At 37.8% G+C, this 26,183-nt stretch overlaps 1 protein-coding gene across 1 annotated transcript in view; it reads left to right on the forward strand.

The window, feature by feature from the left end:
- LOC104082195 (mannosyl-oligosaccharide 1,2-alpha-mannosidase IB-like) overlaps window positions 1-23,315 on the forward strand; it is a gene marked incomplete at its 5' end in the record, with an annotated part of 67,180 nt that extends 43,865 nt beyond the window's left edge. Inside the window, 4 exons of the mRNA XM_009585215.1 lie at window positions 1,314-1,410; window positions 19,759-19,877; window positions 22,334-22,430; window positions 23,260-23,315. Of these exons, the coding sequence (XP_009583510.1) occupies window positions 1,314-1,410; window positions 19,759-19,877; window positions 22,334-22,430; window positions 23,260-23,315 (369 nt within the window). The remainder of the gene's footprint in view (window positions 1-1,313; window positions 1,411-19,758; window positions 19,878-22,333; window positions 22,431-23,259) is intronic.
- Between the last annotated feature and the right edge of the window lie 2,868 nt (window positions 23,316-26,183).

A 26,183-nucleotide genomic window follows, 5' to 3' on the forward strand; every position in this document is an offset into this window, starting at 1 on the left:
TGAACTCAGTAAGAGAAGAGAGAGGCTACCACATGAGGTAGTGCTGGTAAGGCAACTGGCTGTCTCTTTAGCCAGTATCTGCTTCTTCCCTCCAGTTTTCTATGAGTACAGTGACACTCTGATTAAAATAAGAAAACTACAGTCTTGTAAATTGTACCGAAAACTTTTCTTGCCCTGATATATAATCAGTTTCTTGTAGAGTTAGTATTGGTCTGATAGTTACATTAGCATAGTTTCTCCTCCTAGAGAGCATTTCTCAAACTTGTGGAGATCATGATTTAAGTCTATACACTTTCTTGGAGTTTTTGTTTATATTAATAAGATTTTAACACCATTTTTAAGATGCAATATAAAAATAAAATATGTATAACATTGTGGGTACAGCTGCACGGCCGTTGTTTTAGAACAGGCTTGTTCCCAACTGTTCTTGTGCTGGGGCAATGTCTTTTAGAATCTGATTTCTTCCTGCTACTTGTTTTGGTCTGTTTAGGTAACTAATAATATTTGATTTTAAACTGCATTTGCTTTGCAATTTGGTCGCTGTTGAATTTCTGCTATATGCAAACAAGCAAGGAATTTTAAAAAGTTTTAGCAAATCCATAAAAGCAGCGCTTAGTGGCTGATGTGCGCAACTAATGTGGGTCAGCAAGACCTTTTGGTTTTTAGATCTAGTTTGCTACAGTAGGTGGTGGAAACATCTATTAAAAAGAGTTGAGAACGTTTTGTGGAGCAAATATTAATAATTTTATACTGTTTTGTTCATTATATTTTCTAAAGAGCAAAGCTTTTGGCATTTCTTTTAGTAGAGGCTGTATGACAGTATATCTTCAGTCAAGTAGGTGTTGCTAATAAAAAATTTATTATGCCTTTTGCAAAATTGTTTAGTCATACTTGGATGCACCACTGTAAATAAATCCCTTTTACGCTTCAGATGTTGGTAGATTTTTTTTCTTTTGGTTAGCGTCTTAGACGTTAGCCAATATTTTTCACCAATTCCTTATGCTTAAATGCATTCCTTATGCTTAAATTCTTAAATGTCTGTGCATATATTTAAGGAGAAGAAAGAAAGAACAAGAAAAGGACCTAATGCAGAGCATTAGGCTCTATAGCTCCAGTCAAATAGACTTGAAGTTGTTTCCAAATTTATTCATGCTGTATAATCTGATTTCTGTAACAGATAGAAATAGTGGCAAAGTAATTATCAGTGTGCTGGGATGACTGTGAAAGATGAAGTCTCAAATAAGGGGTAAAATATTGTATTTGTACAAAGTAGTTTTATAATGTAATTGAATCCTATTTTTTCCATCTCTTAGATGATGAAGCATGCCTGGGACAATTATAGGCAATATGGATGGGGACATAATGAGCTCAAACCAATTGCCCGGAAAGGACATTCCACCAACATATTTGGTAGGCTATATTTTCTGGTTTGTTTTGTGGGGTTTTTTTAAATATTTCTGTCCATGTTATCCTCTTTGAAAGTCTACCCAAACTTCCTAGCAAATTCTGTTTTAATATAAATCTTTTGAAGTGTGAATGACAGAAGTGTATAGATTATTTCAATGGTATTTCAATGAATTACTTTACTAAACTATCTTTTTGGGAGTTGTTATTGTTGTTATTGTTGCAAAAGCTAAGCTATGTCTGTGTGCAGTTACTTTGTGAACTCATATATATAGAAATAAAAGTTACAATGCATTGATGACATTTTGGGATGCAATGAATATAAATTTGTTTTTAAAAAAACAACCTCATCTTGTCTAGATCTTTGTGTTTAGTTCCATGAGAATGTGATACAAGACAAAATGCACATGCAAGATGCTGAAAAACTGCTAGTACCAAGAGGAAATTTAAAGTAGCTTCTAAAAAAAGATCTGGCTAAGGCAAAAGTGACATTGTTACTTGATGTGTGACTTGTGGATCCTGAACCTGTAGGCTGGAATGAAAGCAAAAAAACAACATTCAAAATACAGGAGTTTGAGGGTAGGAGCAAGTTTTGAAGAAATTCAAGGGATGAAGTGAGAGTATTTGAGCAATGGAGTGTGAATGAGTGTTACAAATGGCATTTAGAATAGTATGAAGCATGAGGAAGGTAAAGATCAAGAAATTGAATAGCCTTGTGTTGCGTACATGTGATCAGACTTTTCCTTAAAATATCAGTGATCTGCAGCAGTACTGCTTTTTTGGTGTAAATGCACTGGGATAGAATAAGTAGAATAGTGATCGGAAAGTGATAAGCATTTTATTGGTACTTAAACCAGGAAAGAATCCATTTTTTGCCTCCAGTTCTGTAGGACTGACGATTCAGAAAACCTGGTTGTAACTGTTGAGGACTGAGCCCTGGAGGTTCTCTAGGTTCAGTCTCTGGTATAGGCAAAACACATAACTTTGACGTTAGTGATTAAGGCTAAGCCTGGATTGGTCCAGAATGCACAGCACCTGAGATGACTGAGACATGAAGTTCATGCGTTTTGTTTTGAAACGCACACAGGAGAGCTGCTCTAAGACTGGATAGGGCTTTTGAATTCTGTTCAGGGTTTCATACTGTGTTCGTCCACTCTCTGGTATCTGAGGAAGGTACAAATTTATCATAACCACTTTTTACATGAAGAATGAGTGTGAATATACTGTGTATACCTTAAGTATGTTCATGTTGGTTATAATAGTTTGCTTGAAATCAAGATTTTATTGGCTTTTATTATAAGGCAATTGGCTAATGACTTTGTGTGAGGTTGGTTCTCATTGTAATCAGTGTTTGTTTTATTTATCTTGCTTTAAACCTTGAATTTGTTTCTTGTGGATGATAGAAATACGGATTAGGATTGTGTAAATGTCTGGTTTTCTGTGTTTAGTGCCTGAACCCAGAATAAATTATTTTGACTTAAATCAAATTTTGGTTAGCTTTTTGTTTTCATTCGTAGGGAAAAAGTAAACTCCCAGAGGAAACTCATTACAAAAGAAGAGTCAAAGGACTTGTTTCAAAAGTATTGTAACGCTTAAAGGGATTTTTCATTTTTTGCTCTGTCCCTTCTCCTGACCTCCTTAAATTTTATCTTGAAACCATTCTTATATCTTACCAAATAAACAAATGATTTTCTTTATATCCAAACAGTTTTTCATCAAATTTATTTGCATGATGAACTTCAACCTTAAGTGCTGGACATAGAGAAGGGGAGGAGAACTTGAATTAGGCGCACTGCTCCTTTCCCTTGCTCCCAGCAATGGAAGGAGAGCCTCTGAGTTAAGTTTTCTGAGTTAAATACTTAAAAACAAAGAAACAAAACCAATAAACCGCCCACAAATAAACCCCCTCCCCCCAAGCCTGTGGTGCACAGAAGTCTACTTAAATCCAGAGGAGAATAATTTCAGCTTCTGTACAAGCCCTGTCTGCAATAAGGACTGTTTACCTTTATTGCAAGCAAACCCCTTGGAGCCTGACATTGATGGCTTTTGGTCATGCACTGGAACCTGGTTTCTTACACTGCAGTATGGTGTGGAGGCTGATACTTGTTTCACTTTATATTCCTTTATAAAGAAAATGACTAGGTCAGGTGGAGTTGTCTGGGGGGGGGAGGGAAGATGAGCAAGTTAGCATGCTCAGGAGAAAAAAGCATCTGGGCTGGATGAGGAGTTTGAAGAGTGAAATGGAAGTGTCTAAGACGCAGCCAGGACTGAGCATGGTGCAAGGAGAGAGTGTGAGGCTGAAGGGAAGACCAGAGCAACAGGCTTCTGCCATGACAGACAGAAGGACATTTCTTAAGTTCCCGGAGAGTATTGTGTAGTATTCTAAGATAATTTCTCTTTGCTACCTTGTACATTGGCACTGCTTTCATTTCTACTAGAAAAATTTCTTCTGAAGCTTCCTGTGATTTAGTTTTATGTTATCTCTTATTCATGGCTTTCCTTTATATTTTTTCCAGCTGGTGAAGTTGGGTCTGACAGTGAAAATCTTTGTGAAAATGTTCACCTGTATGATCATGTTGTCTTTGCTGTTGAATTTATATGCAATTCTGTTGCCTAATTTGCCAAGTATAATTTAGACCAGCCTTGGTTTGTAACCCAGACTCTCTATGAAGTGAGGTTTTTTCTTTATATGGCAGGAAAACGTTTTTCTAATGTTTGTTTTTGATGTGACTGACACAATATTTTGAAGCAATTTTGAATTATAGTTTTACTCTAGTCTTTTATTTTCTTTTTTCTTTCCATTCCTCCTCTGCTTACTCCTAATGAGTCTGGAAGACTTGTACTTTTTTCTCCTTGGGGTGCTTATTCTTTGGAATGCTTATTCTTTAGAATTTTGGCATTGCTGTCTGAAAGAAATTGCAGGCTTCTTCCACATTCAAGTTTCTAATCCTCTTATTCCAACTAACTTTAGCAGCCAATTCCCTAAGTGTTTGTCTTTTAAAAAGGATGCTATTTTGTGCCATTTAATTTTTAGCCATATCGTGTTACGATTGCTCTGTTCAAGGCTATTTCATATGAAAAACTTTTCTGAAATACATAGTCTCCAGTGTATACCAAGCCTTATTGTTGATCTGGTGGGTGGTTGATGAGGAGGGGGAAAAAAATTGGTCCTTGTGCCAAGGACTGTCTAGGCTGTATTGTTATTGCTAGTACTTCACCAATCTCTGTTACTGATAATGACACCATTCCCAGCGGTATTTGCCTTTATAGAAGCATTACAAAATTCTTTCTGAAATCTGATGCTATTTTTAGTAAAAAGCTGCTCAGCAAAACCTGTTTTTATTATTAATCTCAAAGATGGTTTGACCATCTATTTTCTGCCATCACTGCGGTCTGTTGTATTTCCATTTCAATTCATAGCACATCTGTGAGATTGAGCAAGGAGGTGGTATCACTGGTTGACGCTGCAACCCTTTGCACGAATCTTTGGGAAATCAGATTTACTGATACCTCTCAAGTGAGGTAAACGTGATTCAATTTAGAAGGCAAATAAGCCATTAATCTTTTCCCTGTTGGACTCCCCTTTCCTTCCGAAGCAGTTTATACTGTATCTATGCCAAGAGGAGCATCAGCGTTCCCAGCATCACAAGATCTAGCAGGGTTCAGGCTGGGGTCAGAGGAGGGGAGAGGAGGTGGCCTGCTCTGCTCTCATAAATCTTAGTTTTAAGTCATTAAAAAAATAAGGAAAGGTGATAAACTTTAAAGCAAGATGCTCTGTGCCTCACTGAATCATGCCAGCAAGAACATTTGTGGGCTGCCCCAATTATTAGTTTGACTTTTATAACAAAACCTGCTGGGGTTGCTTTAGTTGACCTGCAGCTAGAAACTCTTGCCAGTCTTTTCAAGATGTCTGACCTGGTGACTGTAAATTGTAAAGCGGAACCTGCTAAAAGTGTTGCCTATCAAACTGTGTAGTCAGTCAGTAGTTAAAATCTTGAATGGTACCTCTTCAACAGCTGGGTCACAGCATTAGTAGTATGGCTGCTTTGGGAAAGTATGACTGGGAATTGGTGGGCTTTTAAAGAGATTTACATTTAGATGACATAAACAAACCTTTATAGGTTCTGTATTGGTGAAGCAGGGTGATAACTTGCTCCTATTTTTGTGAAAGTTGTCTGGCTTTGAAAGGGCTGGTAATCTCAAGATTTGTTATTTATTCCTATCCTATAAGATAAAATAAAGTATAAAATTCAAGGAGAAAGTATAGCAGAGAGATATAATTTCTCTTTCCAGTTTAAATTTTTATTTGCAGCTCTGCTAGTGGTTGTGGCAGCTAAGCTAAAAAAAAAGTTAACTTATTTGTTGGGCTGCTTAAATTGCTGGAATAATTTGTTGACAGCCACAGGGCATCACTGCAGAGGTGGGGTTGTATGGGGTTTGGGTCAAGTTCTCATTAGAACACAAAGGGTGAAGAGAAAAGGCTGATGGAAAATGATGCATGTAAGATAATGAGCAAGCATGACAAACACTGAGCCTTACTTCAGAAGGTTGTCTGGGTTTAGTGGATGGTGTTGTCGGATTCTCTCGCTGTAATGAAATCTGATTGGATTTGCTTTTGAGGATCAGAGTAACCATCTGAAGCATGCTGTTTAAAGATGATTTGTCCCTGCACTTGTTTGGTGACCCCTAGGCGAACATCTTATGGAAACACCATTAAAATTACTCAATCCAGATATGCTTCAGAGTTTTAAATTATGTATATTTGTGGCGTCTTTTATTTCAGTATCTTATGAACTAACTACCGTAGCACAAGCTTTGAAGACACTTTATTGTGAGTTAAATTGAGCAGTTTGTACTACTGGGTTTGTATCAGTCTTAAATCTTTTTTTTTTAAAACAATGTTTTTTTGAGAACCTGAATGACTTCAAGGGAAAAAAAAAAAAAAAAAGAAAAAAATAAGACCACAGTCTTGGGCAACTCAGAACATCGCCCTCGGCAAAACTAGAAATCATGGGCAGTCATCTTACTTGATGCTTTCTGAAATAAGAGTTTTGAAATTTGTGGGGTTTTTTCTTTTTTTGTAATGTTAACTACCTAAGAATAAAGTGATGATGTGCAGTTTGTCAGGTAATAAGTACATGACAAAGTAATGATACAAACTCTTGCAAAATTGTAAACTTCCCATATTACTAGCAGCGCATTTCTAAACCTTGCATTTGGACGTATTCTGTCTAGTGATGAGCTGCATTATGTGAACATGATCTGATAATGTCTACATACATAAACAGATATATGTCTAGATATGTTTTGAAGGGTGTGAAAAGATCTTTCCTAAGGAATAACGATGTGGAGTTTTTAAGTTGTAGATGCTTCCATACAGACATGCCCATTCTCATGCACAGGGATTTAATGAAATTATTATTTTGTGTTTTGTTACACTAGAACTGTCTCACACATCTATACTGCTTTCATGCCTCTCCTGTTCTCTTATCTCACATGCCATGCAAATGGTCAATTTAATCTGTGATGTCTGCAGGCTCTGTCTTGGGATGTTGTATTCTGGGAGGAAGGGAAAATTGTCAGTGAAGTCACATTGTGATTGCATTTGTATTACCTAGTAGAGCCTCAAGGCTGCAATGCAGTGCCATATCTCTTCCCTAACATGACCAAATACAACTCTTCTCTCTTTGATCAGGGATGTTTTGCCGGCACGTTCATTGTCATCAACATAATGTGCTGCTGCTTTATACGTATGGAAAAATGAAATTTTGAGGTGTGCGTTGGTTAACGAGCAAGATGTGTCCAAGGCAACAACTCAAGGATTCAGTTGGGACACCTAGCGAGCTGTATTTTTTTAACTTGCCAGTGAACTACATGGTTTCTACCACCTTCTTGAGTGAGTTCTGTTGCCTGGCTTGCTGCACAGCCCGTCTCAGGCTTTTGCTACCAGTGCTGCTGGTGAACCCCCATGACCTGGGAGAAGGTTGCTGAGCCAGCTGCCAGCTGCCCACTGCCGCAGCGTGGGAAGCTCTTGCGGCAGATCTCTGTGTTGCTAAGCAATGGAGATCTGACAGTGCATTTTGCTGCTGTGCCGGAGAGCAGGAGCAGCGATGCTCCCAAGCCCTGCAGAGAAAATGCATTCGTCAGACTGCAAGGGCATGAGACTGTTGCAAGAAGAAGCTGAGTCAGGCAAAGGAGTCTGTTTTTCCAATACCTTTATGAGACTGTTGCAAGAAGGAGCTGAGTCAGGCAAAGGAGTCTGTTTTTCCAATACCTTTGGCAAGTACAGTATAGCTTGGGAGAGTAATGCAACTTCTTTGTCCTGCGTGTGGTCTAGAAAACAAGAGGTGGAGTATTTCTTGTAAGCACTACAAGAAAATGCTTTAACAGATGTTTTTTCAGATTACCCTGGAAAATATTCATAGTTTATTAGACATTTTTGTCATCTGTCATCGTAACAGTTACTGGCTTCTCACGCTGCTCTGACACTATCATCTGCTGTAATCTGATTAGTTGTCATTTACTTTTGAAGTTCACATAGTTGAGTGTCAAGGGTGTCAGGTTTTGTGGGCCTTTTGCTTTTCCGTGTGGTTTTTTTTTAATCTGCCAAATAACCTGCAAATTTATAAACATTATGGAGACAAACACTTTTACTGGGAAGAAACTAGATGATATACCCTAAAGTAAAGACTGAGGGATGACCTTTTGAAAATATGGCTAAAAACTTCTGGTATCTTCTCATTGTAAAATCCTAATGAAGAGACAGACAGGAAAAACAACTTCTGCTCAGCATCCTCTTTCTGTGCATGTTTTCAGCTTCCGAATCCATGTGGAGGATAAATGAAAACAAAAAAGGAATATGAGGTATATATGTAAACAAATATGTTCTTGACTTCTTGTTGTTTTGATGAAAAAGAATACTTGGTGAGCGGTAGTTTTTATCTTAACTGTACATGCACAAGTAATCTACTCATCGTTGCCTTTTTCTGTGGCGAATGAAAGGGGAAGGAAAATCTGTTCATGCAAACTAGTAAAGAGAGGTAATTTCATGATGCAAATGTCAGCCCAACCTCTGTATTTCAGGTTCTATTCAATTTTAAAGTAAATGAAACTGGCCTTAGGACAGGCCTATGCAGCTGTATCCTCTGCAAAATCAGTAATGAGTGACTACACTAAGACATTGTTGAATATAATAGGTACACTGAATGTGTATTTTTTTTTTTTTTGGCCAGTAACACGAATTTTTTGAAAGACAAAATTTTAAGAAAGAATATAACTCTCAAGAATTGCTGGCTGAATCTGGAATTAGGACAGTGTTCTGATAACGCAAGAAGAATTCCTTCAGGTTGGACAAAAGATCAAACATGATCATTACTCATCCTCCAAAAATTGCTCACGGTAGGTACCTAGGGAAGAAATGTAAGAGCAGGAAAAGCCTGTAGTGAGTGAGTGTTTCCCAGAGTACTCTGTAGGCTTACAAAAGTTTGTGCAGTTGTAGTGCTTCTGCAGTCAGAGGCAGCAAGTTTATTTAATTACTTATAGTTTGTTTTTCCATGATTTTGTCCAATCTGCTTTTGAGTCTGTGCAAACTTAAGAGCACCCGCCATATCGATACCCGTACAAGTGGTTCCATAGTTTGATTCTATATTCTATAGAAAACTTTTTAGTTTTGAAGTCTGCTCACTGTCCTAGGTGATTAGTTTTGGTATTGGAAAAAAACAACCCGTAATTCATCTCTTCCTTGCCATTCATGAGTTTGTTTGCGTATGCCCTCAGCTGTGTGCCTGTCTTTCATGGAGAGTCTTGGTCTGTTAAGTCATTTCTCATACATGTGTTTTTTCATACCCTATACATTGTTATCTCCTTTCTTTGTGTCTTTTGAAGTTCTTTTTTTTTTTTTTTTTCCTTCTTCTTTGAGAGGAAGACTAAAACTTTGTTCTGTTTTTGGTTTTGTGCACTGTTCCTTTCCTAATAATTGTATTTTACATCTTTTAGGCTCCTTATGGAGTCTAGAAACTCACTATAGGGTGGCTTTTGTGCAGTAGCATTCCTTTTAAAAACCCTCATCCACTGTGTATGGTATTTCCGAATTACTTATAAATATGATGATTTATAAATATTTTCAAATTATTTTATAAATAAGCATGTGCCCAAGCATTCATCTCTGTAGAATCCCACTGGTGGTTTCCTCTCACAATGATAATTGGTTGTTTACACTGTTTCCTGTCTTTTAAACAATTATTCATCTGCATGAGAACAACTTTCTCTTATCCTGTGGCAGGTTAGTTTTCTTAAGAGCCTTTGTTATGGGATGTTCTTACATACCTTCTGTATATATTCTCTGTCCATATGCAAGTTGACTTCTTAAAAAGACTGTAACATTGATGCTAAGATAAGACTTCCCCTTACAAAATCTCTGACTTTTCCTCAGTTCACCTAATTTCAAGTTGTCATCTGATTGTTGCTGCTAATTGGGCAAATAGTGTTTTGTAAACACTGTTTTGCTTCACTGCAATAGACATGGTGTTTATTCAGAATACAGTGGTTCTCCAAAACTTGCAGACGTATGCAGGCAGGATGCAATCTGGCTGTGTATTCCTTCTTAACTGTGTTACGGTACTGGTGCCATAGATAAGACAACTGTGGTTAGCTAAGAATATTTTTTGAATGTTACTGCTATTTTGTTAAACTGTCACAAGTGTGCCTATGCATATCAGGAAGATTCACCATGAGCAGCTGTTGTCTTCTTTTTAATAATACAGTATTCCCACTGAATTCTTCTCACCCAGTTTGTATTAGCTCATGTACAACACATTTAGGTCAGTTGTTCTCAGTGGCTTTTTTACATGTTTCTGAACTGATGATGTTAAATCCTATGGCATTATTCAGAAGATTGAAAATTCTGCCTTTAAAAAAAAAATTGAGACCTACAGATGCAAAGTGGAATTAGATAAACACACCTTATTTCTGTAACCTGCCTTATAGAATAGTGAGGTAAACATCTACATCAAATGGCAATGAAGAAATTAAGTCATAACAGAGTTCAGGGCTCAGGCTCAAATTGGGAATTTTTATTCTCTCTAATAGCGTCCTCTCCTGTTTTTCTCGTATAAACCAGATGGTTTGCTCTGAGGAAAAAAATATATTTGTTTCCCATTGGGAATCTTTGGACTTATGTTTGTTTTGATTTGGGAATTTATTTAGGTTGTAAGAATGCTATTCCTGAATTTAAACTTGTTTCCTTTTATTTGGAATTAAGAACAGAGGGTGTAATAAGAAAATTAAATTAAGGCAATGCAGTCTATTTTGGACTGTGTTAAAATATTAAGTAAACGGGCATAACAACTAAATAAGGATTGGCATACTGAGCTCTAAAACTAAATATGGTAAGGACAACAACATGGACATGTGTACAAAGTGGGAGGCAGATGCGAGTACTCTTTGCTGTCATCTGAAGCCAGCAGATGTACAAGGCAGCTGTAATTCAGAAGCAGGTCAACCACATGAGTGCAGCACTGTGCTTGTGCCTAATACACTTTGTCTTCTATCGGAGATTGTTCACTCAAGTTTTGCACCATTCTGATGAAATTTTATGGCTACCAAACTGAAATTAGCTCCTTTTCAGCCGTCTTAAAGAAAATTTAGAATGTAGTTTGGACCAAAATGTGTGGAAGTGGCCCAAGATTTTGATTATCTAAAGATGGAAAAGCTTATGTGACATGATGGCTGTTAGAGGTGTGGTTTTTGTGATGCTCTTCCTACTGCCTAGCTGACAAAGTAGTTTAGCTTACAATTATCTGTAAGAAATTGTATCTTTACTGTCTTGGAAGATCAGTACTTAGCTTGCTTCATGCATAAGATTTCTGCACTCAGGTCACACAACTATACTCAAGTCCAGAGAACATCTTGCTCTCTTATTTACTGTAAAATATTAATCTTGCTTTGCTTGCTGCTGGGCTTAACTGGCTGCTGTCTGTATTTAGGTTCTGCATCCTTCTGAGCCATCATTCACAGATGCTCTTTGCTTCAATCTTCCACTTCCTGGTTTCTCAAAATGGAGTTGCTCCAGATCTGTATTTTTGGTTAGTTTTGATTGACTGTTTCATGTGTGTGGCTGATTGCCATCACCATTCACTTCTCACCTGTTATTCTTGCCTCCCTTCTGACATGCTTCTATCCTCTTTTTACTCAATTTAATGCCATCTCCTCTCCCTCGTTCCTTTTCTTTCTTGAAGCTCATCCTAATCTTCCTCTCCTGACATCGCGGCCTTTCAGTTATCATTAGGTCTTCAGCTTCCACTAACTCAGATCATAGTTCTTAATTATGGTCTGCACACAGACAGTAATTCAGTTTTGTGTTTGTGCTTACAAACAAAATAAGGAGGGGAAAAAAGAAAAGGACGAGAAGATTGAAAGAAACGTAGAAAATTGAAACAGTCTGGTATTAATATGCTGAGCCCTTTTCAAATTTAGTTTTGAGCATTCAGGCTTTATACTAGAGGGACTGCATTCAACTCATGTATGAATTTTGAATTAAGCTGAAGGGTGGTGTAGGATTTAGTTGAAGAGCAAAGTGAAGCAATCAAGTGAAGAGCAGAGAAGAGGAAGGTTTACTGTAGTATAAATTCTTAGACAAAGTTTTAAAATTTGGGTCTTAAGGACATAGCTATTTAAGCAGCAGTTTGTTGATTAATAACATCTACCTGCAGGTCCACTTTTATATTCAAAGAACAAAAACTAGCACACACTAAAATGCTTCACTCCCATTACTTCCTCATTTATAAAATTAAGGAAAGCATTACAATTGGTTATTTAGTGTTATTCATATGCTAAAATACTTCGCTGTCTGGTAAAAAAGATTAGGAACTCGTTTTCATGTTGTCTATTATCAGCAATTTAACAGAACTAAGCAATCAACATGCTTAGTTTTTTGTTCTGCTTTTTTAATTAGTCTAAAATGTTAAACGGAATTGGTTTCTTCATGGATACTTAAAGGCTTATTCATTGCATTTTATGGCTGAGCTGAAATCATATGTTGCAGTTTTGTATGAAATGTATGGTTTCACTGACTGATTTTGAGGCACTGGTTTTCACAGTGGAATTAAACTCTGTTGTTAAAAAGTTTAATTAATTTTCTTAAATGTTGTTCCTTGTGAGTTATTAAGATATTTTACAAGTGGTATGCTTTAGTGGTGGCAGCTTTATTGCCAGAGCCTCATTAGAGATACAGAAAACTGGGTTGATAATTGTTTGCTTTTAATTTTCACGTTATATATTTTTCTATCACATCTGTGATTGTCTATCACATTAAGAAATCCTGTTGCTACAGTCTGAAAACTTGAATTATTTGAATATTTTTGAGTCGAGATTGCTACCCTTTTCCTAGATCAGTATAGTCTTGCCCAGTCTGCATTTTTCAGCCATTCTGAAGCTGGCCAAGCAAGAATATCAATACCAAGAATATTTATTTTTTTAAGACCATAATAACTCTGTATTTAATGTCAGGCTGAGTTTATCAAGGAAGCATTTTCACTCTGTTGTTAGGGATTAAAACACCTGTCTATGTGAAAAATAACTGATCTTTTAGGCTCAAAGTATGCCAGGGTATACTTCCGTGAGGAGACTTTACATCTTTCTTGTTTCTGGAATTGTTGCGATGGAATAGGGAGGTTGTGCTCTATGCTTGGGCACACCCCAGTTGTTGGCTTGCTCTGAAGTTAGGAATTAAGTTAAATTATCCCTCGAGACTTTGGTCCTCTTAGATTCCTTTTGCAAACTGATCCTCCCCCCCCCAAAAATTAAACACACCGGTAATCAAAGGCGTTCTGCACCAGTAGGAGTAGGTTCTGCTTCCATAAATGATGTCTGTCCAGGGCCCTGAAAAAAACCAGAACTGGATATGAGTGACTGAGACCAATACTATTTCTGGCACACGAGGTCTGTTTGTATGTTATGGTTCTGTCCATCAGTATGATCATCCCATTAGCTATGCTGTTTTGAAAGTGAAAGCCATTTCCTTACATCCCAAATCTCTAGTCTCTTCACATAACTAACTATAGATTCCAGCTTTCTAATGCTTATGAAGAGAAGTTGGCTTTTTGGAGTTTAAAATAACTTATTTTTCCATAGTAGGGATGGCTTGACACAGAGATACTTGCTATTTGTATGATACAGAGGCAGTTGTCTTCAATAATGGCCCAAATGCTTTTACGATATCCAACCGCTTGTTTTTCCTCAAGCGATCTTGCCAATTCCCTTAGCTTTCTTCAAAACATAGCTGGTGGTGGTATCCGCAGGCTGTCCTTGTAAACAAGAAGAGTCTCTATTAGATTCCTGTGTGATTTTGTCACTTGTTTAGGAAATATTAAAACCCTACCTTGATTGTAAAGAAACTGATGAGCATCCCACTTTTGGATCTTTCATCTGCTATCTTCTCTGCTTAATAATAAAATATTTCCTTTTCGGTCACTGCATAAGGTAGAAGAGTAAGAATGGCTACACGCACCTATTAGGCCTATTGCATATGACTTTCCTTGGAGGCAGAGTGGCCTCATGGTAATTTTTCCACTCACGCTGGTTTCCTTGACTTTGTAGCAGCCCTGCTCTGACCTAGCATGCATTTTGGTAATGAGATATCCATTTGAATAGGCTGTGTTTCCTTCAGGTTTGTTACTTATCTGACTGGTCTCTGGATAGATGCCAAGTGTGTTGTAAGACACTTGTAACACAAGAGTATTAGAGCACAGAGAGAGAGAGGGTGAAAGGGAAAGAAGGAAAATTCTCTCCCGAGCGAGGCAGGGGAGAGAATAGGAAGAGCAAAAGCAAGAAAACCCAAGGGTTGAGATAAAGATAGTCTAGTAAGTGAAGGAAAGGGGTGAGAGGGAGGAAGTAATGCAAAGACAATCACTTGCCACCTACCACAAGCAGACTGAAGCCCAGATGGTCCCCAAGGAATGGCTACCTGCCAGACTACCCCCCCACACTCAGCTTTTATCACGAAGCGTGACGTTATATGGTATGCAGTATCCTTTTGGTCAGTTTGGGTCAGCTGTCATGGCTCTGTCCCCTCCCAGCCTCTTGCCCACCCCTGGCTTATTCACTGTGGGGAAGCGGAGGAGAAAAAAAAGAGAAAGCCTTGATGCTGTGCAAGCACTGCTCCGCAATAGCCAAAACTCTGGTGTGTTATTAACACTGTTTTAGTCGCAAATCCAAAATGCAGCACCGTACAGGCTGCTGTGAAGAAAATTAACTCCATCCCAGCCAGGCCCAGTACACCTGCTCAGCCCTCAACTCAGGCTAATGAAAGCCCCCATGGAAGTGTTTTTCGGAAGAAGTAATGAGATTTGTGTGTGGTGTATACCTTTTGAAGAAAGGAGTAGGTATGGGTGATGGGTCAAATAATCAAAGTTTCTGTGAAGCACCTATTTGATTATTACTTTTCAACTCGGAGTGCATGACTTCAGTTTGCTGGGGTAGAGTTTTAATTTGTCATCTTTTTCCTTATTTACATAACATGTCTGTGTGTCAAATTTTCATAGTCTTCTCTGATTGTATTTGATCTATGCTAGTTCACATATTTTCTCTAGTACCTCACTGCTTGTAGTCTCTTCTGCTAATAAATACTCTAAGCAACCCTGTAGCTGGTATCAGACTTTCTAAATCTCTATACTTATGATATAATGAAAATGGGCTATTTATTTTCTTCATATTCCTTTTGTCATGGAACAAATGACGATGATCTGTCTCCCCGTACTTTGATAGTCTCTTGTGAGACTTTAAAATGGTATAAATAAACCAGTTCTTCATCTAACGCTTCGGCATACTGAAAGAATCTTAGCTAGGAAGACCATTTTTCTTTTAATGGCCCTGCTGTTTACACGCAGTCATATGATTTGCTAGATATTTCAGACTGTAGATTTATGTGCTATCAAGTGAAAGAATTATTTGTCTAATCTCAGGAAACTGAAGTCTACCTAAATATAAATCTGACTTACTATTTTGCAGTCCTTTAGAATAATACGCTTGCTTAATGAGAGTGTGCATGATTTTGTTAATAGTTCAGCTATTTCATTGCTAAATTCCTTCCATTAGCTCATGATGGATGTTCTGTTTTATTTAGAAGAATGAGCATTGCATTCATTAGGCAAACTTCATTAAATTTGGAGCTCAATCAACTAGAACTATAATTATATGTAGAGGAAACTTCCTAATCTGACATTTGTAAAACTGAGCCCTTTTGGAATCAGTTATTATCTTACGCAACATGACCAACCGAGCCTTTGTATTGAACAGAGGCAGATCCTGGGAGGAGTGCCTTCAGCTAGGAGAAGTGTTATTTTCTCTTATAATTTAATTGTTTTATAGCCTTTTTCACCACAATGAGACATCTGCGCTCTCTGTATTTGGAGCAATAATAGATCGGACTGGTTGAGGTGGTAGTAAGCAGTGTATACCCCTCTAAACTATTATCTCACTGTTTAGAGTTACTTTATTCCTTTTCAAGTTACACCCTCTGCAGTTTAAGTCCATTAAGACTATCCTCTTGTCCTTTAAGGCGAAATTTATGGATCTTAGCATGGCTATGAAAGGAAAAAAACATACTCTATTACGAACGGAAAATTATTTGTCTTTGTGACTTTAGACTGAATGGTTTGTATCAGCATCAAAAGGGGGAAGTACAGCTGCCTATCCATTGTAGTCTGTTTTCCCTGTAGCACCACGAGTGACCAATGCAGGCCAGTGATCTTTGAACACTTGCTGTTTCTTCCTGCTTTAGATTTCAGCCGCTGCCTTGCTGGTAGTGCACTGCATTTTAAGATGAAGGAGGACAGCTATGACAACATCATTGCCTGTTCTGGTTAGGTTGTGGACCTCAGCAGATACAAAGGAATTCAGTGGAACCTGTTATTTAGAAACAAATTAAGAATTACATCCTCTCCACATAGTCCTCCAAGAAAGAAGCTGAGAGCAGTTAATTAAGTTTACTCTCTAACCTAACCTAGTGTAGCCCACAAATGGTTTTAAGTTGTACCTATCTTGCAACATGGGTCAGCCAAGGTTTTATGTTAAGTCTTTTGTCCTCTGTGTTGCCTTATGTCCAGCTCTGCCCTCTATTCTTGTAGGCACAGGGCTTCTGGGTATGAACTCTGCATTTTGGACTCTTCCCCTTCAATGGCCAGGAGGAGGGAATTAGCTTGCTTTGTGCTGCCTGATTGACACTAAAGGAAGAAGACTGGGTAGACAATCTGTTGCAAAATATTGACTTGTCATCTCTTGACCTTTTAGAAATTTGTTCAGCCAAAAAAGTTTAAAAACCAATTATTGTTCATCTGAGTCTTCGTCAAGGAAGAAGTGCTGGTGTGCAGTTAGGATTAGTTACCATATGTTTAAGAAGAAAAAGGAAAAATAAACCAAATTTGGTTGAAATAGCCTACTTATGTATAAGAAACAAGAAAAATGAGTAATTTATTATGGGTTGGGATATAAATACTATCCTTAGGAGACCATGGTGAGAAACAGTTGAGCTCTCACATGGAATCTAGAAGCTATAACCATACTGATCTGCATCTCAGAAACAGGCACCCGTCACTGCTCAGGGAAGAGGCATGTGTGAGCAGAAGGGGTTTTGCTCAGTAATGTTTTGTTGGATGTTTGTGGGTGTAGGAAAGACAGATGTAAAAGATGAGACAAAGGGACAAAAAGGCAGCAGGAGGGAGAGCTTCAACAAACTATTGTAGTGTGGCCCAGACAAAATCTTAGAGTATGAACCTGTGTCTTTAATTGACTCTTAGGGGCAAAAAATGCTGAGCAAGTCTGTTTTGCTCTATCGGACTGCGTTTATTTCTGTGGCTGCAAACAACACTGGATCTTCTATGAGACAGGTTGTCAGTTAATCCCTATTGGGGACTACAAGTTTAGGTGGGATTTCTATATATGAGGTTGAGGGCTCATTTTAACACTGTGAGGATTAAAGCAAATTTCTTGTCTGTATTTGGTGAAGTCATATTGTTCCGTCACTATGGGATGTGTTAGGAAACCATGGGCGTTTTTGCTCCACTCTGGAAAGAGCTCTGTTCCAGCACTTCTGGGCTTTTTGATCTCAGTCTCTGTCTGGGTGCATCTATTGGATTTGTGGGATGGCAAAAATAATCATGGGCTTTTGCATTTCCATAGCCCTTCTTTCATGGTTCTGTGCAGAGCACTCCATGAAAAAGGTTGTTTAAACATCTATTTTTAAAGATATTTTCCGGAAGGCTGGAAAGCAGATATTCTTGTGCCCAACATAGTGCTGTCCCCTCTTGTAAGCACTGGAGTATACTTCTGAGATCTAGAAAACTGTGGATGATTGTACAGTGGCGTGTGAACTTTTTTCTGGGGTGGGGGGACACAACGACACACCAATCCATCCCCATGCAATGTATTGTCCTCACCCCATGCCCATTATAGAATATGAGAGCTTACTGACATGGTTATCACTGTGTTTAAGTTAGAAGGTTTTTATTTTTTGAAACTATTACAAGAGGAGCTTTCAGGATTTCCCAAGGCTATGTATCCCTATTCTTTCAAACACCCTGTGTATTTGAAAATGTTATCAATGTGGTTTAAATAAAGGAACAGAGTGCCATAGCAGTGTAACACATTGTACCTTTACGTCAGAAATACTTTGTCAGCTAACACTGGTTAGTCCTTGTGTCGTGGTCTGATTTGCATATTTTTGAAGTGATAAATTAGATAACTGTCACATTATGCTTATGAAAAGGTATGAAGTTAAGTGCATGCTGTAGCTCTGCTCAAAGCGACCTCCACTTCAGCACAAGCAATGGAATTTGTCACTTGGCTGAAGGTGTTAAACCTTACAGTACTTATGCACCACGGTGAATTAATTTCCTGAGAGTTACAGGTATGCCTGGTGGCCAATTCATCAAAGGATATGTCTTTTTAATTAATCTTGTGAAAGGTAGCATGTCCCAATATGTACTTGAATATTCTTAACAAACACCACTGACTTAAGGCTTTCCATATCTAGTTTAAATTAGTTAAAACAGATGCACGGCTATTTTTGAAGAAGTTGGTTGGTGATTACTTTATCATAGAGACTGTTGTGTTTAATTTTTATTATTCGGGGAAAGATCTCTGAAAATGGAATTAAGCTTGCATGTAAGTATCAGTCATTTATATGAAAGAAATACAATGAGGGTGATGGCTTCATTCAGTTATTGTTATGCTTGAGGGGAAAAAAAAAAATCTCTAAACATGTAAAAATCAGAAATGAATGAATAGAAACAACCAAGCAGGAACACTGTGCTGTAGAAATTCCATTATGGATGAAAAGCACATTAAAAAAATAAAATTGGCTTGTTAGGAGACTACTGTCATTAAATTGTTAATCATAAAGTTATTTTACTGTTTTATAGAATACTGGTATGAACAGTGAAATTGGGCTACTTTCTTAGTGTGTAGGAAGTTTTATACACTTCGTGAAAATAAATAAACCCATGGTAATTCTTGTTTTCCTCTAGAAACAAAGACCTCTGCCTGCTAAGGGCAACAGCTTAGGTTGGGAGGGCCTGAGGAGGTCAAGGCTAACATGGTCGGTGGCTCGCCACCTCTTCACCCTATCTCCCTTGTACAAACCGATGAGTCACTCATCAGTCAATCCTAAATTGCTACTATTTCAAGTGAATGGTGTTTTAGGGTAGAGCACCATTGATTTTTGTTGGGCTTTAAATGCTCCACTTTAAATGGTGACAATTCAGGAGTCCATTAGCACCTCAGAGTGTGGGTCCCTGCAGGCAGTGCCGTGAACATCTTGGGGCTGCGGGCTTTATCAGTCAAGCTAAGCCAGGGCAGCCCTGCTCATCAGTCCATGCTTTCAGTGACTAGGTAGCTTCCATAATTGCTAAAATTTGAATGTTTTAGCAGTAAATGTTAGGAAATGCAAGGCATTACTGCAAATACAGATTGCTTTATCTTGCATATGCTTTTTTTTAACACTTCTGTCCTAGAATTCCTAATAGCTTTTTGAAGCTGAATGTCTTTCTCTCCTTTTTTTTGTGTCAAAGTACAGTTGCTCATGTTCAGGTTAGGAAAGCAGATGAAAAGGGTTTTTTTTTTCTATCTTTAGTCGTCTTTTCTCCCCAGAAGACAAACTGTGCCAGAGGACTGATGCTTTGAAAGAAAAGTGTGATCCTCTTACGTAGCTGCTAATTCCTTGCTCATTTTGATTATTCTTTGTGCTGTCATCTTTGTAGTAACTTTGGTTTGCTACTGCTTGGGTTATTTTCTCATGCTTGTGACGTTTAAGAAAAGTAATGAAATAATCACTTGTAATATAAATCCTTCTTTTTGCCTTAGGAAACTCACAAATGGGTGCTACCATAGTAGATGCATTGGATACTCTTTATATCATGGGGCTTCACGATGAATTCAGAGAAGGACAAGAGTGGATTGACAAAAACCTTGATTTCAGTGTGGTGAGTAGAGCTTGCCCTAATATTTCTCTAGTCCTTTTCACAGGGTTCCTCTTGGGGGGAGACAGAAGAGGTCTTTCAGCTGGAACTTAAAAAGCTTATGATTCAAAGTATCAGAAGTTCAGATGCAAGCTTTAGTGAAGTTCTCTGTGTTTGTAACTTTATTTTGAAAAAAAACCCACCCCAATCTTTTCACACTTTAATTATAAGTAAAGATACATCTATATATGTTATTTTCAAAGTACAAATTGTAATTGGATAATGGAAGAAAGGGAAAGTGGTCAGTGAGAACCAACAGGGCCTCAGAAATGAAGGCAGAAAGATGAGGCTTTACTAGCAGATAGTAGTTGGAAGTAACCAAGCTGTGAAAGACAATTTCCCCCCAAACCACAGTGTGTAAATTACTTAACAATACAATCTCTTCTTCTTCCCTGTCCTTAAGATGTTTTAACATGAAGAATGCCACTTGAGTTGTCTTAGTTTGCCTACAGGTTCTGAATCTATCACAAGAATTTCCCAGTTGGTCATATAGCATCTGACATTCCTCGTGTGTGCAGGGTTTGGAAGTGTTAAATGGAAGAAATAGCTCTGTTTTATCCTTATTGATTAGTGTACTTATTACTAATTTTGGGACTGTCACAGACTCTGTGACGGAATTTTTATTTCTATCCTTGGACTTGCCCTGTGGTTCCAAAAATAATTTTTCAGTCAGTAATGCACAAAATGAAACGTAGGTATACAGTCAGAATTGAGCAGATGCTTTACTGTTGTTTTTATATTATATCCTACATTTCAGAAATCATTTGTTTGAGTTTTTTCCTTTTGTTTTATACATTGACTGTCTAGCAAACATTAAAGAAATTCTACTCTGCTTTTTTCAGTTAGTGTCAGATTATTATTCAGTCTAAAACGGAAGACTAAATATATCGGAGGCAGCATAGACATAATGGTACCATTATGAGGGTGAACTAAATTACTTTCACAACTTTTGTCTGATCTGAGGCAATCTCACTATAAATTTGTAGAACTAATCTAGGATTTGGGTCAAAGAAATTTACATGACCCACTGGGGTTCAAGTACAGCTTCCTACTTACCAAAAAAACATTCCTGAAGGTTAATGAGTTGTCTTATGTATACACCAGACTTGAGTAATTTCCTTATATTGTTTGAAGTTTATAAATAAATACATAAATTTGTTCCTCTTGGATTCTTTTACTGGGAAATAGAAATCATTGGTTTCACTCTACACTGTATCACTGCTTGTGTAATTCATGACTTTAATAGGTATTAAGTGGAATCGCATGCTGCATTTTTGATATTTTTCTTGTATCACCTGTATGTGAATAAAAATATGTCTTTTACTAAAAACCTGTGTTTTGGAGTATTTCAAACTTTAGGCTTTCAATCATCAGCGCTATTTGAGGAAATATTTAAAGTATTCATATAATCTTTAAAGTATTCATATCATCTTTCTGAAATAAGTAATATGTGCAAAATGCATTTACTTTGGATACAAGCAAAATGCATGATATAACCACAGGTGCCGTAGAAATAGTGTGGAAGGGAAGACATACCTATAAGTATCATTTCAACTGTGTGCTAATTGGTGGGTCAAATTCTACAGTGTACATTGTAGTGACTTTTCTGTATAAAAGGAAAAGTCTCCCTCATCTCAAAATCTTTTAATAAAACTACATTTCTGTGTCTAATGGGTTGAATGAAGAGAAGTTTATGGGGGAGACAGGTGGGCTGTATGCAGGCAAAGGAGTGAATAGGGTGCAGAGGGAGGCAGAAAGATGTTAAAACTATCTAGTTCCTCTTAATTTTTCAGTGAGTTAAATGAGTCAAAAGATACTGGTGAATGTAGCCCAAGGATATTAATGCAGAGGAAGGCAGTAAAATGGTTTATTCTCTTGAGTTTCTCAGTGGTCTTGCAGTACTTGTTGTCATAACATTAAATACATAAAGGCTATTCCTAGACAGAGACTATGTTAAAATGGAGCTCTGAATTTGAGATTGCACATTGGTAATTCAGGTTAAGAAAACACATTACAGGAATTCTCTAATTATTATTCTACTTTATCCTGTAAACCCAGAATTTTTGGTGTTATGCTCAAACGTAAGAGAAGAGATGCTGAATTATGAAAATATGTAGTCCTTGCCTTCTTTCCCACCATCTCCAAACAACTTTAATTGCACTTTGTGGTGATAATATCATTAGAGAGCAGGAGAAAAGCTAATCTGATTTTTAAAAATTAGTTCAAGCTGTAACTAGAATTATCACTTGGTGTCGTGAAGATGTGCACAGGAATTTCAGTATGGATCTAGATACTGAAACAGTACAAACCCTTGCATACAGATTGGTTTAGGGTACGTACTTGCCTCTGCCTTGATGATTTTTTTTTTTCTTCTTTGATTAGAGAGTTGGTTAATTATTTACTCTTTCTTCCTGTTCTAGAATTCCGAAGTGTCTGTTTTTGAGGTCAATATTCGCTTCATTGGCGGTCTTCTAGCAGCATACTACCTTTCAGGACAAGAGGTAAGGAGGCTGGAAGGTATCTGTGAAATTTAATGTATTCTAGCAAATGTTGCATGTGAAGAATTTCCTAGAATCCTGGTTTCTCAATAGTTTGCAAACTGATTTTACAGCAGTGAGTTGTCTAAAGTAACCAGATTCTTAGAGTATGGAATTTTTAAAGCTTGTTTCTTTGTAGGTCTCGGCCGATTTAGGACTCTTTGTTAGAGCTTTGAAATGCTTCTTTTATTAAGATGTTTTCAAAAGATATCCACTCAAGTAAACATCAGCCTGAAATGTCAAGTCACTAGCTTCTCATGCCAACAATAACTTGTTTTGATATTCTGTAACTCCATGAAGATAGAAATAATAGTTTTGTCACTTCTCCTGCAAGGCTGTAGGTTTGCTTCACAAAAGCGCTACACAATCTTCTTACCATTTTCTCAGCGACAAACTGAGAAATATCAAGCCAATTTCATCACACTTTTGAAACATCTATTAAAAAAGATCAGAGACTTATACTTCTGAGAGGTTATGCAAAGACATGCTTAGATTGAAAGGATGCATATACCCAAAGACTTGCAACCATGGACTTCTTTGGTCTAGCAGTAACATTGCTGTGACCTCTTCACGTACTTTAACAAGGCTGGAGCCTGATCCAACCTAAAATTGTCATAGCTGCTCTTATGTCTTACCAGTATCTGTCTTTTGTTCTATTGCCTATGTCTTTGATTTGTTTGGTTTTATCCTTTATTTTTCATGTCCCTTCTGTAGCCCATTACCTAGAACATTAGGCTTCCAGCCATATTTCATGGCTTAAGGTTTGGTACACTTTCATGTGTTCATATGTATCTTCCCCCTTTGTTTAGGGGAGCACCACATACGTATCAACGAGTTCTCAGGGATTTTAAGCCCGCAGCCCTAAAAATAACTAGGAGAAAACCCCATATTTGTTGGCTCTTTAGGTCTTTTGCATGTTGTCTTTGATGTATTGAAAAATAGGTCCAATACAATGAACAGGCTGCTTGGAATTAATCCTGTTTTTCCCCGTTTAATTTATATAAATTCTGCTTAGGTCTGCAACAAGAGTTACTGCTATTTGACGACAGTTATAAAAGCTGTTCGTTCTTAATTTTGACTCCTATCACTTTGTGCTGTTAAAGATGCTGTAGTGACAACCATAAAAGAACGTGTCCAAGACTCAGCATCAGCTGTGGAAGTTCAGTCATTTTTAAGTGGCCACGTTTGGAGAATTTGATAGTCAGCATGGTTTATCTATATACTTTTGCCCTTTGTATGAAGAGGGTAATTGTGCTTGATAGGATTTTATCTGATTATGAGTCATAATGGTAGATATTGATCATAGTTTTTAAGTACAGCTGGCTATTAATTTAGATAAAATTGTGATGCTTACTGCTCTCATTAGAAACATGTTCGTTTTAAAAAATTATTTAGCATGTCTAGTGGCATGACTCTGTGGTCTCCATGCTATATTTTAGCTGTCATGTTACTAGTATTACTCAGAGGAGCATCAACTGTGATCACGGTTTTAATGATGCTGATTACAATTGATGGTAAATTTTTAAACCTTTTGTATTAAGATTGCGGGTATTGCTGTCCCTTCTTTCAGTAAGAGTTCCCTCTTACTCACTGCAGCGGATGGGGGAATAATGAAATATGTCTCCCTTAAAACCAAAAAAAACCCTGCTGTTTTTAGCAACTGACAGCTTGGCTTAAAATGTCCAGTGGCTTGTTCTCTCCAGTGTTGAGTCACAGGGCTTTCTTTGTGAAACATGACAGTTGTGCATTTTTTAACAGCTCAACCTTTTACACGTAGGAATTTCTACTGGACTTTCTTGAGTCATGAGCAGGTAAAGCTGAAGTTTGAGGAGGATGCGTTTTCATGTCCCTCTGGCTGAATGTCTTGGTTGTCTTGCCTCACTGTACCTTTCTCTTGATGTAGAGAGACAAAATTGTTTCTCTGTCTAACAGGCAGTTCTCCTGATTTGGGGAAAAATCACCATCTTTCTCCATTTTTCCATGTCAGAATGCCTTTTGAATAGAAGAAAATCAAGATATGCTTGTGAAACCTGACACAGTGGAAAATCTGCCTGTGCATTCTGTTTCAGTCTTCTCAAGTTGAAACCACACTGAGATTTATCTGGTGGCAGGGGTAGTAGGTCTGCAATCTGGGAGGCCCTTGTTTAAATCCTCCACACAGTAAGTTTTTCCTGGCTGATCATGGACAGGCGATCTGGTGTCTGACTAGGTGTATATTATCAGATCTAAGAGTGTCCTTTCTTTGTCTCAGTTCCTACATAGGAATGAGGTACCTATCTGTCATTGCTTTTGAGATTCTTGGAGGTTTTTTTGAAGCTTTGAGCCTGTGGCTTTTCTCCAAAGTACGTTATTGAAATATATAATGAATATGTGCTAAAATAGTGGAATAGAGATAGAGAATCGTAGAATGGTTTGGGCTGGAAGGGACCTTTAAAGATCATCTAGTCCAACTCCCCTGCCATGGGCAGGGACATCTTTCAATAGATCAGGTTGCATAAAGCCCCATCTGACCTGACTTGGAACACTTCCAAGGATGGGGCATCCACAACTTTTCTGGGGAACCTGTTCCAGTGTCTCACCACCCTCATCATAAAAATTTCTTCCTTCTATCTAGTCTAAACATACCCTCTTTCAGTTTTAAAACTGTTGCCCCTTGTTCTGTTCCTACAGGCCGTGGCAAAAAGTCTCTCTCCATCTTTCTTATAGCCCCCTTTATATATTGAAAGGCCACTATAAAGTGTCCCTGGAGCCTTCTCTTCTCCAGGCTGAACAGCCCCAACTCTCTCAGCCTTTCCTCATACGAGAGGTGTTCCAGCCTCTGATTGTTTTTGTGTCCCTCCTCTGGACCCGCTCCAACAGGTCCATGTCTGTCTTGTACTGGGGACCCCAGAGCTGGATACAGTACTTGGGACTCCAGTACAAGTGGGGTATACTGTATACTGGAATTTTTTTGAAATTATACTGTCAAACCAAAGAAAGAAAAAGAGACTTGATAAAAAGCGGAAGAAAAAAGCATGAGATCTCCTGAGGGTGCTGTATGTCCAGCCAGGCTCTCTTGTATTTTGCTGTATGCCAGAGGTTTCTTCCCAGTTTCCACTGAGCAACCAATACAAAGTGTTTACTTTACTAGTTATTATTCCCTATTATTAAACTGTACATTAATAGGCATAATCTCCAAGTACCTAAATCTCTAAATAGGAAGTGCAGAATTCATTGTGCCTATACTCAATCAGGAGCTACTAATTACATATTTTTGGAGGTACAGAGTTTAGGAGAGTTGCTTAGTAGGTGGCTGGGAGCCATACTGTGAGAACTAGGCACTCCTTTTCTCCACCCCATGTTATGATGGAATGGATAAAATTTTTACATTTTGCATTTTGATCAAAAAGGAAGCTTGATCTTGTAGTTAAGGTGTGTGAACAAGGTTTCCACTTTCTGAGTTCACAGGCACCACTATGCTTCCTCTTTTCCATCTGTCAAATGGAGTTTAACAGGCCAAATTAACATACTGGTGGTAAAATATATAATGACTTCTTATCTAAATTGAGCCGGACTGTTTCTCAGTAATCCCTGCAACAATCCTTTAACTGCTATAGGAACTACACATGGTCTTCATTACGCTTGGGGGGGACTGTGATGTAGTTGATAATATAACAAAAATAGGTAGAAATGAAATGTTCCATATGCCTACGTTGGAGTAAACATTGAGTATGGCAGCTTAGGATGAAGATCA

Source organism: Fulmarus glacialis, unplaced genomic scaffold (assembly GCF_000690835.1).
Source record: "Fulmarus glacialis isolate BGI_N327 unplaced genomic scaffold, ASM69083v1 scaffold15689, whole genome shotgun sequence".
In the NCBI taxonomy this organism is placed as follows: Eukaryota; Metazoa; Chordata; class Aves; order Procellariiformes; family Procellariidae; genus Fulmarus; species Fulmarus glacialis.